Source organism: Gavia stellata, chromosome 1, assembly GCF_030936135.1.
Source record: "Gavia stellata isolate bGavSte3 chromosome 1, bGavSte3.hap2, whole genome shotgun sequence".
Lineage (NCBI taxonomy): Eukaryota > Metazoa > Chordata > Aves > Gaviiformes > Gaviidae > Gavia > Gavia stellata.
Window position 1 is genome coordinate 21,657,426 of NC_082594.1, and position 17,358 is coordinate 21,674,783.

General features: G+C 41.8%; 1 protein-coding gene across 1 annotated transcript; it reads right to left on the reverse strand.

The window, feature by feature from the left end:
- Positions 1-2,081: 2,081 nt before the first annotated feature.
- LOC104260968 (complement C1q and tumor necrosis factor-related protein 9A) lies at positions 2,082-7,619 on the reverse strand. The gene is made up of 3 exons (XM_009816868.2): positions 7,399-7,619; positions 4,585-4,647; positions 2,082-2,887 (listed from the first exon to the last, which is right to left on the reverse strand). The coding sequence occupies exons 1-3, from the start codon at positions 7,562-7,564 to the stop codon at positions 2,082-2,084; spliced, it is 1,035 nt and encodes a 344-aa protein (XP_009815170.2). The 5' UTR covers positions 7,565-7,619.
- Positions 7,620-17,358: the final 9,739 nt, after the last annotated feature.

Genomic DNA, 17,358 nt, shown 5'->3' on the forward strand with positions numbered 1-17,358 from the left:
GGCAGAGCGGCGCGGAGCAGGCCCCGACCACAGGCCCAGGCGCTCCCAGCTCCGAGCTCGGCCGCAACCTCCCCGCGCCCGGGCCGAGGGGAGGAGGAGGAGTGCCAGAGGGCACAGCGCGGAGGGAGGCGGAGCTCCCTGAGCCCGCCCGCCCGGCTGCCTCGCTCGCTCCACGGCCGTCCCGGGGCGGGGGCGCCCTCTGCGAGCGGCTGTGGCCCGGCCCGGCCCGGCCTGCCACGGCGCTACGGGGAAGGGCAGGGCCCGGCGGGCAGGCCGGGCTCGGCCGCAGGCCTGCGGGGGCCGGCGGGCGCCGGAGTCGCGGTGAAAGGAGGGGCCTCTGCCGACCGAAATTCCTCCTACATGTTTTCCAGTTAAACCTATGTCCATTTTAAAGCGGTTTTTGGTCTAGATGCTTCTATGACACAAACTTACAGCATGTGGCTTACGGGGAAAAAAAATCTCCTCTTACTGAAAAATTCACATAACCCTTTCCCTGTCTTAGTGCCCTAGTATCTCCCTCACTCTCATGCAGCTGACATGACAAGTGCAGCTGTTTTTCCTGGAGAAACCCACCTGGCAGTGTTTGTTTTGGGTCTGTGAGCCATACTCGGGTTCAACAGCTGTGGGACATGTCCCCATTTCCTTGCCTCCCCGGCAGTGTTGGGGGTGATGGGAAGCCAGGCCTCATGCTCCTACATTGCATTTGCCCTGTATTTCATGATGCTGACCCGTGTCGGTTGGCATCTCTGCTTTATTCTCTTCTAAGGGGAGGGAGTGAGACCTACCAGCATCTTTTGTTATATTTTTGTTTTAGGGGTTAAAGGAAAAAAGAAAAAGAAAATGTGAGAAAATTTACTGAAGTTAAAGTTTTAGGGCACAGGAAACACCTCTCAATCAGTTCTCCGGTATGTCTGCTTCAGTGTTGATTAAAGATTAGCTTTCATTTGGGAGAATTTGTTTTGCACCAGCTACTTCTGAAGTACAGCATCATTATGCTGTATTTTTGCACTGGTATTGAGTATCTGCCCACATCAGAGAATCCACATGGCACTTCCTCCTAGCACTCCATTTCACTCTATTTCAGACCTTCGGCTAAACAGAGAGCAAAGAACCATATTTAAAAGCTGTAAAATCCACCCAGCTGCAATGAAACTCACTCATGCCACAGAGCAAGCAACCCTTGTGGAGGTATCAAACTACGCTAATTCCAAGTTTAAAAATTATTTCGAAATGGTTGGATGCAAACTAACCAAGTTGCAAGTCCATCTACGCATGCCACCTAGAAAAATATAAACTGGCTTGGAAGTGTCTGCTGCTTAATGTTTATACAAGATGGCAGGGACCCACATGCCATAATTCTGGAACTTGAAATTTTGTCTTCTATTTCGTCCCACTTTCTTGTAAAACATTTGTCCTTCAGAACTAGTGCACGCACCCTTGTATAACTACAGTAAGTCATCAGACCAGTAATGTGTCAAGCCCAGGACTGTAGATTCTTAAGACTTGTCCTCTCTTGTGCAGAAGCCATTCCTGAAACCAACTCTCCTGAAACCGCAGCCATAAAAACAGTTTATGCACATTAGGAATTTTTTATTTTGGGTGTTAAGAAACAAAGCTGACAACAGTAGGTTAGAACAGTTTAATAAATAAACACCTGGTACCTTGTGACTGGGACAAGAAGGTGTTTATTTCAAACTCTTCTCAGTATGGCTCTGGAGCCTTGAGCTCTGTTTTAGCAGCTGGTCGTGAAAACTTCAGCACAGTAAGTTGTGCAATGAGCAGTTGTGTGCATAATGAGGCCTGGTTTCCTACAGATACAAGCAGTGTGATCCTACACTTTCCCACTGTGATGAATTCAGTAAAAAAAAAAAAAAACCAAACTATTCAACTTTTAGGGAGATGCCTAGCAGGTCCCAACCTGCTCTGCAGTCCTATGTCCCCCTTTCAGCCCTTGGTGTACCTCCCTGGATGATTTCTGTTTCTGTTGAATCCAGTAGAAATTGGCCAGCAGATAAGAACTTTATTAGGGAGGGCTGAAGGACACAGGACACAGGCATACAGCATTCACAGAAAATGTGGAGTTACGTGGCAGGCAACGGCAGCGGCCCCAGCGGGTCAGAGGTGCTGAACAGGAGAAACCCAGAGAAGGTGGTATCATCATCAGCGTCTGCAAACAGCCCGTTGAAAGTCTCTCCTTGGTGAGCCTGCAGCCACACCTCGTCTCCTCCCTGTAGCTCGAGGATGGTGGCTCCCGAGGCCTGGTCCTCTCCACTCTGGTACCTGTCCACTGTGTGCAGCATCTTGATGCCATTTTTAACTAGAGCTACTCGGACGTTCCTTGAGTAGACAGTGATGTGGTAGGTGAAATAGTAAACACCGGGGTATTTGCAGGTGAATTTGCCAGTTACTGAGTTGTAGTCATTCAGACTATTATACAGCACCTTGTCAAACTTGATCGGGCGATTCGGGGGGGGAAATTTGGTGGCGACTGTAAGACCGACACTGAAAGCACTCCTTGGCAGGACTGCTGGGGCACCTACGTTCCCCTTATCTCCTCTTTCTCCTTTCAAGCCTCTTTCCCCCTGAACTCCTGGATTACCCTGTGGCCCCAGATCTCCAGTATTACCTTTAGGACCTGGATTACCAGTCAAGCCAATTGGCCCTGGGAAACCAACTCTTCCAGGATGGCCAATTTCACCCTTTGTCCCTTTTGGACCTATGGGCCCAATGTCTCCTTTTAACCCCTTTTGTCCTTGCAGTCCCAGCTCTCCCTTCTGACCTTTGTAACCCACTGACCCTATAATTCCTTTTGGTCCCAGTTTCCCAGGTTGTCCTCTTTCTCCTTTATCTCCTTTGTTCCCCTTCTCTTCAACAGCCCCATTGGCTCCTAAATAAAAAAAAAAAAGAAGAAAAAAAAGACACTTGTGATCTTCCGCTGGATTAGTGGGGCACAACATGAGTTTCAGCACGAAGATATATGTGTAGTTGTGTGTCACCACTGTACATGCTGTGCTCACTGTACATATATACAGTTTCTCATACATTTAAGTGCAGGATAAGCATAACAGCTGAAGAACATGCTATTGTGTTAGAAAACAGGTGCCCTAGCTGAGAGCAGCAAGAATAAGCTCAAAGAAAGGAAGATGTGATTTGTCTACAGGCTGATGGTAGCACTGACAGCTCACATTATCTCAGGCACAAGCAGCATCCATCCAAACACTTGTTTTCAGCTTTTGGTATACAAAATGGGGGAGATGGTTCACAATTTAATCAGAGGAAGGTTCTATTTGGACAACACCCAGAAATTGCTTGCCATGTGTTTCTATAACTTCTACGTAATGGAACTTTGCTTGAGTTACCTAGATTGCTACTGCAGTGCAACTAAAGGCTCTTTGTCCTTGTTATTTGCTACCACATGCCTCATTTATCCTTCATCCACTCTTGGACCGAAGCTCAAAGCCTTTGAAAATCCTCTGATTGCTGCACAAGGGTTTGAAGTTGAAGGTCTCATGATGTGAAGGGCATGTTAGCAGTTGACAGACGAAAGATAGCATAATTATCATATACTCTATCAATCAGGAAAAGAAGCTGATAATTTGTGCATAAGAGCCTCTGGCTTCTGATGTTGTATTTACAGGTTACTGTTCTCAATTTACAACTGAGAGTATTTAACAGCAGCAATGGACTCAGGTGAGATTGTATGGTGAGCCTCTGGGAAAAGCAGCACGGGTCCATCAGGACAAGGACACAGGAAAAGAAGACAGCTTTGGTAATTTTAAACATTTGTGGCCTCATGTCTCACACTCATTCCAGGACTGGGGTTGTTTCTAATAGACTGGAGAAAAGTCTGAGGGGTGTAGAGCAGCTTGTAATTACTCCCATGCAATGCATATACTATATGTTCTTTCTCGGGGCCAGCTTCAGGATTTTGGAGAGCCTGGACACTGTCTTTGGCAGGCTTCCATGCTTTTGGATATATATATTGTCTGTGTACAATTACTCTAAGGATGCACAAGTGCAGCATCTCAGAGGTACTGAATTTGTGCAGAATGATGTGATGCCACTTGCACAATGCCTGACTCCCTGCTTTTATGCACAAGTCACTCTGCACATGTACATCCATCTGCACAGGAGACATGCTGCATATGCATAGGTTGGCTAAACAGATGAAGTATACAGGTTCTACTGTATCTTTAGGTGTATAACTTATGTCTTCTACAATGTCTTTTAAAAGTCCCTTTCCCTGAAGTTGCATACATAGCTACAGGAGCCTCACTTTTCTGAGGTAACTGCAGATGCAGTGTCTTCCTCAGCAGCTGACAAAAGGATCAGAGGTGGAAAAGGTAGGATTAACAGGCTGAGTGAACAAGTTGTAGGGCATCAGAAGCAGCGGGATAATTGGAGGTGGCAAATTCCTCCTGTATTGTCAGCATATGTGTGCAGCCTCTATTGCTTCTGGAAAAAGTTTTTTTTAACCTTTATGGTACTTTCGCTACAGCTAGAATGTATAGCACATCTAGTGCTCACAAACACAAGGGCAGCAGTTGATAGACAAATAATAAATTGAAACACTTCTTCTCTGACCTTGTTCACCTTTCTCTCCATTTGCACCATCTTTTCCTGGATTGCCAGGAAGTCCTGCTTCACCTAGTACAAAAGAGAAAAAATTTTCATTAAACAATTAAATTACCAGAAAACTTGGGATGAATCCTTCTCTAATCTTTCCTCTTCAAGCCTGGCTAAACAGTAATGTAGAGTAGTCTTATTCTTGTCTTCTAGTGGGTGCCACAGGCTGGTACATTTATCTCGTGGAGAGATTGACAGAGAGCACAGACTCTGCTTGGGGATGGTGCTTTTTTGAGACAGAGAGAATCCTTGGCATAAAGCGGTGGGTTATTGAGATATACCCTGGTTAGGACCACCAATGTGAAAACCTCTTGTCCTGTTGTTGCCTCCATCCATGGAAGATACCAGCAGGAAAAGGAGTGAGGAAGCCACATTCGGCATGAAGCTTTGCAGGGGCAGGAAGCCTAATAGTGGAACAATGGTAAACTCCTCTCTCAAGAAGAGACATCTGCAGGGGTTTGGCCAATGGTAATGAAACATTACAGTGGAATAATATTGCCTGTAGATCTGAGGAAGGTATTCACACTCTTGATCCCTGTGTCTAGCGTGACACAGACTTTCCACTGCTCTAAAGACAGCAATTATAGAAGTCATTTTTGTAGTAACATCACAGGTGACCAGGAGGTGTGTGATCAAATACCTGGATTTGCATCCAGAACTCAACAGAAGAAAAGAGTTGGCCGTTTGGATGTAACCATATTCCAAGAGTAGCTCTCCAGCCTTATGGACTGGTGAACAACTGTTCAGCAGTTTTCTGCATGATGCACACAGTCCAGCATCTGCTGAAATTTCATTGACTTGGTAAGGAGCAAAACTAAGTCTCATTTATTTAACTGCAAAGGTATATGTATATACAATATAAGCATACAATATAAAGAATTATACCATCACCCCAACTTGTTCAAACAAAGAAGAGCCAGTACAGTCATCATAATAGCTTAATTTAGGAAAAAAAGCTGGGGATTTTATCAGAAACCAGTGATATCATGTGGTAACTCACTGGAGTAAAGTGAGGACCTTTATAAGACGAATGAAAGTGAGTAAGCTCTAGCTTTTCCATTTTTCAGACTTTCCTGGACCCCTGCATATAGAAAAAGAAGGCAGTTAATTGTATGTGCCTATTAAGAAGCTAATGGAATTTTTTTTGTTTGTTTCTAGATTTTAAAAGGTTTGGGGTTTAGTAAGGCTAGGGCACTGAAAGCAAGAGGAACGCATAAATGGTTGCTTGACAGTGAACTCTCAATCATTTTATAAAAAGGAGAGTTCAAAATAACTCTTTAACAATCACTGAGGTAAATACGTAAGTGGGTAGACTTGTCTTTCAGTGGTCCAGGGCAGGCCATAAGCAGTGACTAACTCTTATTGCCCAAATTATAAGTGCTGGTCATTTTTCAGCTGATCTAGTTTACTGTATAGCCATGCAAACAGTTGTGGTGTATAAGAGAGAAGAGTCAAGCGGTAGGAAAAGGATCTGGTAGAGGATCCTGCCTATGCCAGCATAGCCATCAGAAAACTGCACATCGAACTACCCCTTCAACACTGATTCTGCAGCGTACACTGTCTGCGGAGGCATGTACCTGGTGGATGAATCACCTGGTCGAGCAGGTGATTCATCAGCTTAGCAACCCAGTCTGTTAAAGGCAGACATTTCCACTAGCTTGAAAGACATAGTAAAACACTTTAGCACATTTGAAGTTAATTTCTTTTAGACTGTTGACCTCAGTTTGGTTTATGTGCTAGATTATATACTCCACTGAAAAGAGCTGTGATTCACAATGCTTAAGATCAGCACTCGGTAGAAGGGTTTATCTGATAAGTACAAGTTTGATCCGGATTGATTTGTGCAGCTGAGTTAGCCAGGCCCACAGTAACAGTGTTTGTGACAGGTTTATGCATTAAGCCATAATGCCACCTGCATGATGCCACACAATAGCTGACCTAACATAAAGCCTGTTGGGAAAAAGTTCCCCGCCCAAATTTTGTGAACAAATTTGAAGCAGCAGATTTGCACTTGTCCTGTGCTTTACATTCTGGGGTTGTGACACTTCAGGTGAAGTATTATATGTCCACATGCCCACAGATTTATCACCTTGTGCAGCCCTGGCCTTGATATTCCAGCATGGTTGCAAAGGCCATCGTTATCCTGAGGCTTAAAGTACTATGGGAATTATTAGCTTTAGGATGCTGAGAAGATTACCTCTGTCTTCACAAACCTCTATTACAGCCTGTTAGAGCAGACATGAATCCTATACTTGTTTTTTAATAGTCTCCATTCCTGAACTTCCCTCTAGTGGCTCTTGAGATAGCACACTCAGAAGCAAGTCCTACAAATGTAAAATTTAGATAAGAAAAGAGAAATTTTACCACTGCACACTTCATACTACACCAAACAAAGTATCAGTTGTTGGGGTTTTCTTTACTGGGCTTGAAGCTCTTTACAGAAATATAGTTGCTATCTTAGAGATGTAGGAGTAGGTTTACAGGCTTTAAATTTTTCAAATAGACATGAAAATATTCCCAAAATAGAAGGTAAAGTCTTTCTTCTTTTGTTTTTATCCTATGGACCTGATGTCTCCGTAGTATTGGCTATCTTGCTTTCATTATTAGGTCTTTCTTTATATTTCCTTCTTCAAAAAAGTAAATGACAGATGTCTGAAATGTTTTCTGAAGGCTAGGCATAATAATCCTGTTAATGCAGAGTGACTACAGACAACTTTGGGAACTAATGACATTGCATTTGATACATAAAATCATTTATTCTGAACATAGTACCTGTATCTCCCTTGTCGCCTTTTGAACCGTCACGTCCATCACGACCAGGTATGCCATTGTGCCCAGGATTGCCGGGGATGCCAGGATACCCTTGGGTACAGACGTCCTGGTTTTGTGTTTCTGCTGTGCTGACTACAATAGCCAGCAGTATAATCCAGCTTTTCATTCTTTAGATAGGTTATATGATTTTGGCTGAAAGATTTAAGAAAGCAAAAGTACATCTGCCTAAGTCTACCTTAGAAGGGGATGCAGTGTGGGGGAGGGAGGAAAAAAAGGAAATGGGTTTTCACTGTGTCTGTTGGTTTGGTTTATTTTATTTATAGGTCTTTACACAGCATTAAGTACAGTCCTGGAAACTAGTGCATGCTATTTCAAATAATAATTTAATGGGAATATCAGCCATAGCATCATTATACATCTGAAACATTAACTCAACTTTACACAATTTAAAATATTCCTTAATTCCCTGTGATTTGGAGCATCAGGTTCTGTTTCATATTTTCTTATGCAGTATGACTTGTGGAAATAAGTGACTCTGCGAAGGGAAATTTTGATGCAGGTAGATGGTTAGCAGCTGAAAGTCATAAAAGCTCTGTGGAGGTTTAGAGCTACCCTTGATATCCTCAGGATCTAGCCAGCAAACAAGAAAACAACAGCTCTGTGCATCCCATAGAGTTTCACATTGTTCTATTTAAACCATAAGTGCATTGACAAAACCCAGGTTTCATGGATTTGGCTGAACTTAACCCAAATTTCAAGATCATAATAAAAAGGCAGCTCAGGCAAAAGTTATGATCTCCCCCCCCCCCCCCCGCCTCCACCCCCCCCAGCAATTACAGCAGCTGCTATATGCCAAAGAACTTCCAGTGAGCTGTCTCACTCCAACCAAAACTGTGAAACCCCAATGTCTGGCAAGTCTACAAGAAAGTGTGCTAATAATAATGTTGTTGCTGTCCTAAGCCCAAATCGACACTCAAAATTTCAAGTCCTGGGGGCTGACTCAGGTAGGACCAGTGATCCTGCATTCATACACAAGGATTCATACAATGTCCTGTTTCTCTGAGCTGTAGTTTTGCTTACATAACATACACGCATTCTCCTTGTTCGGAGATCTCTTTGTAAACTCCTCTAGCCAGAACAGTGCCCAGAGAGGAGCTATTTAATGGCCATTGATGCCTTTCAGAGCCATGCAGAAGCCTGTCTACACCTTCTGGCTTTTTTTTTCCTATTTCAAAGACTTCCTACCAAATAGCACCTTATGCATGTGGAGTCCGTAAGGAAACCGTTCTTCTCTCTGATCTCCAACCTTTTATCAGTATTGGCCATTAATAACCCAGTACTTATCTAACAGCTTCTTAAGGGAAAAATAATATAGTTGAGACAGTCAAACAGCTCATAACCAAGAAGAAACAGAGGTCTTAATGCCCACTTCTTCATCCACATTTCGCCCTGCACCTACTTGTGACTCCACAGCTGTACCTCTCATCACCCAGGATCTGGTACTGGTGCCACAGGAGGTGAGCTAGGGCAATTCAACACTCTAATTCAGTGCAAAGCAATTATCTTTTTTTTCCCATTGGAGTTAGTCATCTACTGGGTTAATAAGTTGAATGACCTCAGAGGGGGTCAGAGCTGGAGCAGAGTGAGATGAGGGCAAAGATGTGAGGGATCAAGTAGAAGAGTTTTTTGGCAAAACCAAGTCTTTAGTCTGGTTCTCCCCCTTCATGTAACTATGCTACTTAAAGTCCAGCTTATATTTATCCTTTCATTAGAGTGTCCCTCCTATATAATGTCTTTTAATATAGGCCCACCGAAATACATTAATACTTAATTCTGGACACAACTGGTTTTACTGAGTGTAAGAGCAATTAATGGGAAGAGATTAGACTGAGGAACAAAAATCAAATAGCAACAAAATTAATGCCCATTTTATTTGGAATTAATATTCATAAATGTCTAATGCACAGAAGCTTGGGCTGTATAGGCTATATAGTACTTGTAAAGGTGATGCAATGAGTAAATTTTACATAATTGGCTTTTGAATTGATTCTTTCATTAATGAGAACTTACTTAATAATAAGATCAGTATTCCTTTTGAAATATTAACTAGCATTGACTAAAAAAAAGATGTCTTCTGTTTAATCTCTTCACCACCATTTCTCAGTCTTATGAAACAATGCACAAAAATACCATGCAGAGAGACTAGTATGTTCTCAATAATTACAACCTGTTAGCAATATTCGATCTAAATATTCTTTTAACTTAATTTATAGAGGAAGACCTTAATTTTGGGACACGTTCCTTAATCTTCTTATTCTGTCTTCAGAAAAGTTCCCCATTTTGCAACAATTATTGGAAATGTGATTTATGGTGCCTTTGCCAATGGTAGACAGAGGGGTGTTTGTTCACCCACCAGCAAAATCCCGCTTTGTCTGCTGCTGCTGGTTGGCACTAAAGAAAGTTGAAAATAGATTAACCATTTGCTACTTCTGAGCTATATAAACATTTGCTGCCTTAGTCAAAGGACTCCAGAAGTGTGCAAAAGAAGTGCTCTGTATGACGCTGTTAGGATATACTTCCCCATGGAGAAGTCTGACAGTCCTTGTCCACTGACAGAAAAATCCCATTCCCAGTTGTCTGAGGGAATGTTTCATGCCTAAGTAATAGACAGTTTGGTCCCCATACATGCACTCCTCTCCATAAGCTGACAACATCAATATCACCACCATCATCACATACATAGGATCTTTGGTCTTACCTCATTCACTTTGTACTTGCAGTGTTCTTGGGCATCTTTAAGCAGAGTATAAAAGCTTCCTGTAAAGGAATGCACACTTCAAATATGTGCCTTGAGGGCAAGCACTTGTTTGGTCACTAAATTCTCAAAGGTCAGTGATTTAATTCTGAGAGCTGTTCAATTATTAAAACAGAGGTTTAAACTGGAATCTTCCTATTTATTCCAATATTAAGCTGAAGTGCTCTGTACTTTGGCTTTTACCACTATTACGTGAAAGGAAATTGTTAAAATGAGTTAATAAGCCTTTGATTTGCCTGTTCCATTATACAAACACATTACACAAATGTTAGCTTTTGAAAGTTTGGTTCGTTTGTAGGATGGAAGGCATGTCTCATAACATTATTGTACTGCAAAAACATGTAATAAATTTAGTTTCTGTATCAAGCAATTTACAATGGAATTAGGGACAAAAGACTATAGAAATTTAAAATAGCAATGCTGTGAATGTGGCATTACAAATATTAGGTGATTATGGAACAGAAGTAACAAGGTTGAATTAAAGTAAATAAATAGAATGGCAAAGAGAGCTTTTCATATGCAATTAGCAGGCTGCCCATCTAGCCATTCAAACATCAGTCAAAGCTATTGTGCTACTAAATTATATATTATTGGTAACTGAATTTGAAGAAGCCATAACTCGATACTTAACTGTGTCTTCTTGAAACTACTGAAACTGCTGCTGTCTAAGGACTAGTGGAAGTAAAGCAACTGAGCGTATCATCAACTCCTTAAATGCTGATCGTGAACAGTGAAGGATAAAACCAATAGTAACAGGAGTTAATGTGTTATAAGAAGTGGCCTTAATTCACCCTTGTTCATGCAAATGACCGAAAACACTGTGTCTGATGGGGTTCCCACACTGCAAAAATATGACATGTGTGGTCTGCATATGAAATAACATCCTCAGCACAGCCGAGCAATTAATAGCTTTCACTAAGATCTTCACCACCACCCTGTGGTTGTAAGAAAATACTGCAAGCGTTATGGTGCCCTGGTTTGTACCTGGGACGTTGTATCTACCGTGCTCCAAGGAAAAAGAAGGACAATGTGCAGCAATTAGGTGCTCTACTTGAATGAACCTCTGTAGCCAAATTAGCCTTGCTGCTGTGCTAATTGAGAAGAAGAAATGAGAGCGGCGACAAACAATCCTTTTCTCTTTACCCGTTAGGCAGCATCTGAAATTTCCTAAGGTTGCTTAGCCTCGGCCTCCTCTCACACTTCAAAAGTTTGAGTCATTAAAAAATAGGCCACCCTGCCAGCTTAGTGCTGTGCCCTCAGTGATCTGTCCCGCCATGCAGAAAGCCTGGATTTATTGACGAACCTTCCTGGCTGCAGGGTGCTGGGAGAGCCGGTGGCTCTGGGGGGACAGCACCGGGGGCAGCGGGGACGTGGCAGCAGCAGGGCCTCCCGGGCCAGCAGGGTCCTTACACTGACCCGAAAGAGGCTGTGAATTTTACAGTGACAACAGTCACGGTCTGGCTATCCCGATCCCGAGGTGAGAATGACATAATTCATTAGTTACAGCTACCTTAATGGACTCTGCAGTTAGTCCGGTTTGATGCTTTTTTAGCAGAGAACCAAGAAAACTGCTGTAGGAATGGCCTTAAAGATAAACATTACCGTCAGTTGCTTTCTAGTGTGCCTTGTCTTATCCCAGAATACTGCCTTGGTAATAATCGCACAGTAGCAAAAGTTCATCATTTGCTCTTAAAAAATGTTGCATCTGAGTGGCAGGCAATGCAGCGGTTTTTAGATTGATTGCTGTGCTAATTACCTTTGTTAGGAGCTGAATATGGTGGTAAGGACCATGAGATGCATGGTTAATGTAAGAAGATATACCCAACCTTATTAGCAGAGCACTTTCTAGACACTTTTTCAGTCCTTCATGAGTCGGTACCTCCAGAGTCTGGGGTATGCTCATAGGTGGAGGCCAAGGTTAACTGTGCCTAGCGAATCTGCCTACTGACAGTTCACTTCAGTCTATACATTGGGCCTTCTCCCTTCGTATTTCCTATGATGTGCCAGAAACAAGGAGGAATTTGGCATGTGCCTGGTTCTGCCAGCAAAGTCCGTCAAGAGCACCTGGAGCTCTTCCTTCCCCCTGAAGCAGTTTCTGCTTTCCAAAAATCACTGGGAGAAACAGTCGATAAATCCTACATTATCTTGTGTTTGTCTTCTGAGTGAAACTCAGCCCTTGAAGGGAAGTGGTACTCCTTCCTCTGCTAACCTCTGCCCTCTCAGATTTGCCCTTTGGAACTTTGCTGACTCCAGACCCCAGTGATGCAGACACCTTCCAACCTTCGCTTGTCTGCGGAGAGGTTTGTCTGTCATTGCTGGTGGCCTGCTCTGAATGCTTAAAACATTAAAATTACTCGGGTAAAACCTTGCCCAGATGTCGTGTGTGTCCCCCACCAAGATGCACAACAGAAATACAAGAGGTAACATAAACAGAGGGAGGGTGTGATGGGTGTGGATCACTTGTCTGGTGCAACCTGCTGTAGGTGCCAGCAGAGACATTATCTGGGGATGCCATATGGAGTCTATAAAGGGGGTGTGGCTGTGGGTGGGTGTGTAAATATATATGTATACAAACACACACACACACATCTTTTTTTTGAAACCAGAGCCTAAATACCTAAGAGTGGCAGTATGCGAGTTCTCAGCCGTAGGTACTCACCTGGACAACCAGAAGTTGACTGCAGTGAACAAAACCTAACACAGATCTAAGGTTACAAAAAACCATGTTGTGCTGACAGTTTATACAGTTTTGACATATTCTCACAATTACATGTTCTCTAGCTAGTTAGAATAACTGAATTTTGAAAAATACTCAGAAACACACTAAATATTTGTGTGCTTTCCTTACAGGCTACATGATGTGCAGTTTTCCATTGCCGACTTTTCCATTTCTGCTTTGGTACAATAACATAAAAAGGCCCGAATCCTTGTCTCTGTTACCAAGCACAGATCATCATGTAGCCTCTAAAAAAAAACCAAACCAAAAAAACCAAGACAAGCAGTGCTATTTCTGTACAAACTAAAAGCTCCACCTGGTAGATCAGCTCTCAAAGAACTTAAAAGCTGATGGTATGGAACGATGTACAGGATTTAATCTGACTGCCCAAGCATGAAATAAAATGCACAAATGAACTCACCATCGCCAGATGAATTGCAGGCTCCTTAGAAAGCCTATGGATCACAAGGTCTTACTCCAGTGTTTGCTCAAGGTATGCTTTTTGGTCATCTGATTTACCTCACTAAGTGTTCAGACTGTGCCTTTCACTTTGATACTGGAGCACTCAGCACACATCCCACTGCAGCAGCAGCACTTGGGAGGCCTGGGAAACTCTCAGCTTTGAGGTGAACCAAGAAATAGAGATAAGAGCTTGGACACTGGAAGGAGGGGGAAAGAATTGGCAAACTCAACTGTACTGCCAGCATCTGAACTCACCAAGACATTTTTGATGAAAAGACTTCAGCAAAGTATGTTATTTTGTTAGCGAAACATAATTTTTGATGCAGCCCTGAGCAGGAAGGACACACACACGTCTTTCAGATGTGGTCCCCTGCTCTGTCAGAATAATGAAACAAAAAACTTCCCTGAATCACAACAGTAAGTTGAATCCCCAGCAGTGTTGCCCATTGCTCTAAGGATCAGGCAGGTAAGCCTCTTCACACACATTTACAGAACATGCCTTTTGGGTGAATCCTTTCAAAAGGTTTTGCTTTTGTTCCATAGAAAATACAATTTAATCCTCCTTACCTAAACTACAGTACTTAAGCCACCATTCTCTGTTAGCAGGACCTTTATTAATACAGAAGCTGCTTTCACATTTACTTCCAAGTGGTACTGTGGGAGCTGTCTGCCAGGACAAGGTAAAGCACAGTGATCGCAGATGCATATGGCTGGGACAGTAACAAGGATGGGTTTTGCCTGAACAACGAAGACTTCAATCCCAGAACGTGTGCTGGGAAGTACTGTAGCTGTTATTGGAAAACCAAGAGAGGAGGGCGTGACCTTTTTTGCTTTAAAATAATAAAATAAATATGACAGTTGATACATTTTTGCATCACAGAGGATATTTTGTAAACAATTAAAAAAACCCACAACAATTTTAAAACTGCACAATAAAGTTTTATAAGACACAGCTGAGGAACTTCAGCTTTGTACATTATTTAATTCAAACATGTACAATAAGAGAAAAATAATGGGAATATAAGTTTGTACTTATTTCCAGAAAATAGGTTCATTTGACAAACAACGTTCCAAGAGTAAATAAACCTTGTAATGCATTTACTTCAGAACAAATGCACATCCAGCTACTGCAGTCCTATGCATTGTACTTCAGCCGTCAACAGCCAATTCATCTGCTCTGTAGCCCGGACACTTCATTTACAACACGTGTAACAGCACACAGATGGTAAGATGCACAAAGCAATGTATGTAAGATAAAATGTTACAAAACACTTGCCAAAATAAAATATATATGCAAGTCATCCCTAGTATTTACAACAAATAGTTTTAAATTAGAGATCGTTCAGAAGGCATCTCCTACATACAAATGCCACACATACAGAAAAAAGCAGAAAGGCAGTCAAAGAAAGGTACTGTGTTAGTTATGGCTAAGGACCTTTGGCTCCAAAACTCTGTTATAATTATTTTCAAAAGACAACTAAAATGTGGAACATTTGAGTAGGCTGTCTTTGAACTCCGTTATTACATTGACCACTAAAACTCAATGTGAATTTAGCATGGCAAGAGCCACTTGTAAAACAATCGTATTATTTTATACATCAGATGCTCTAAGTTGGATGCAATTATGGTTTGGCATGTTCCTAACTCAGCGGAAACACATTTGAGGACAATTATATTTTACTGCATCTCATGCATAAAGTCTGAGGTTATCTGCTCAGGCCTTTGGGAAGGCTCTGGCTGTGCTTTATCTAAATGAGGCACAAATGTGCTTAGTAGTTGCCCTAGAACTGTTTATAGTAACTTACAGCATGCTAACAGCAAGAGGAAAAGAGCAGATGTTGCCGTCACACCTTTCTGATCATATATAAGTTTTGTCTTCAGAACGAGGATCAGGGCAAGAGCTGCTAGAATACAAACTTTTATATTTTAGTTGGAACCCTTTTTCCCACAGACTCCAAAGTCAGGCTGAACCCCAAGTAAATATTTCTCTTAATTGTTGGATAATGTAATCGTGTGTTTTCATTTAACTATAATTTGTTTAAAAGATTATGGTGTAGTCTAAATTTGGCCTGTCTTGTTATATTTTATCTTAATCTGTTGCAAGGTCAGGTTGCAAAGAAAAACACAGAGAATATTATAAAACAACCATGTCTATATATCGGGTACTATATGTAAAACCGTCCTGAGTAATCTGCACCATGAAACATTTGCTTTTTATCTCTCTGAAATTCACTTCTTGAGAAAAAAACTGCTGCATCCAAAACAATATGCAAACATTTCTGTCCATTTTTAGGGCTAAGGCACCAGCACTACTACATGGGAAGAACCTTCATGGGCACCGACATGTCAGAAGATACATTCCGAAACCTCCTTTTTTTTCCAGCACTCCACAGAACTGAGCCCTGGAAGGAAGTAGGTTTTAGCAAAGACACATATGTAAGTAGGTGCGGATCTCATCATGACTTCAGGTCCAGCTGGGAAAGTTTCTGGGTAAGCACTGCAATCCAACTTCAGACATTTTTTTTGCATCCAGAACAAGTCTTTCAAAATGTGATTATGAAAAACATCATCTCCACTTCCACAGTAGGTGCATCACTTTGGTTTGCAGGCCTCAACGTGGCAAGTACCCACAAAAATGGGTATGTAAGAAACACAAAAGGGTTACTCATTTAAGGGGACGAGCATGCATCCATGCCTGCATTTGGAATTCTGCTCCTTGTGTTTAAATTGAGCATTTAGAATTATCTTTTTAAAAAAACTGAACCGAAATGGCTTGTTTTAAACATCAAAAGAAAAATACAACCCAGACAGCTTTTTTCACTAACATTCCCGTTCATTTTCTTTAAGCTGGATCATTGAAAATGTCAGTGCATGTTTCCAGTTCTTAACTGCTTCAGGTCATCTTCCATCGCTATGCGACAGCACAAGCAATGAAGTTCACTATGCAGTGAACAATTCAACTGAGCATCACCAGACTTTGCATTATTGCTGAGCTATATACACAAGGCATTTGAAATGTACAGTTGTCAAAAGATGTCATTTAAAATCAAAACCACAAGCCTGGGCTTTGCAGAAGTTGCCACAAACTTATCAAAGCACAAAACCTAGCGACTAGTGGGGCTTCACAACACTGAGGATGAATAAAAATATAGAGGTAACAATAATAGTAGGAACAAATACATGTTTAAAATAAGGCTTTTTTACAGTGTTGTTAAGCTGCCTGGCCTCTAGCCCCTTGTTTGTTCTTCATATTTTACAGATTCATGACAAAGCTGATTGTGTCCATTGTCAAAGAATACCCTTGGATCTATCCTTATCATCAGATAATGCCCTAATCAGCAGCATAGGATAAAATATTGTAAAGTCATTCATAGCAAATCAGTTCTGAAACATATGGAGTCTTTCTTTCCTTCCATATTACCAACAGTCTTGTCATCCTTAAAGAGAGCTATCAAGCAGAAATGATCAGTGCTGCAAGTATCAAGATCCTGTTTCTTTCTGGTGGCTTTTTAAAAGTTATTCCCCCAAATCAACTTCACGTCGTAGGCAAATCGTAGCAATGCAAATCATGTATTGCATATGCTGGCCAGAGCTGACCTTAACTGAGTCAGGTTCTTCTCCTTCCAATACAGACTGACGACTCTGAGACAAAAATCCATCTCCGGTCCACACAATTTCTGTCCCTTCCAGTAAGGATTTCTCGTTGTGAAGAAATAATTGGTCAAAACCCATTGTCAACTGACTGTGTTTAAGAAGCATGGATCCAGACTGCTTCAATATATTTACATTACCATTCATCCATTTTCTAAGTCAAGCTGTATGAATACGAAGTGTGACAACTATGTAACACAGCCAGCAGTCAGCATGTACTGTCTCAACTCTGACTCTGTACATTCACATTATCTCCATTAGAAAATAAAAAAATACTTTTTACACAGAGAAATAGGCATATTGGAAATATAAAGAA

What these genes read in the sequence shown, in the direction of transcription:
- LOC104260968 (XM_009816868.2), bottom strand. Translation starts at nt 7,564, where the DNA reads ATGAAAAGCTGGATTATACTGCTGGCTATTGTAGTCAGCACAGCAGAA. An exon ending in AGGCGACAAGGGAGATACAG is followed by an intron (nt 4,648 to 7,398) that starts GTACTATGTTCA and finishes CTTTTGTACTAG; the next exon opens with GTGAAGCAGGACTTCCTGGC. An exon ending in TGGAGAGAAAGGTGAACAAG is followed by an intron (nt 2,888 to 4,584) that starts GTCAGAGAAGAA and finishes TTTTTTATTTAG; the next exon opens with GAGCCAATGGGGCTGTTGAA.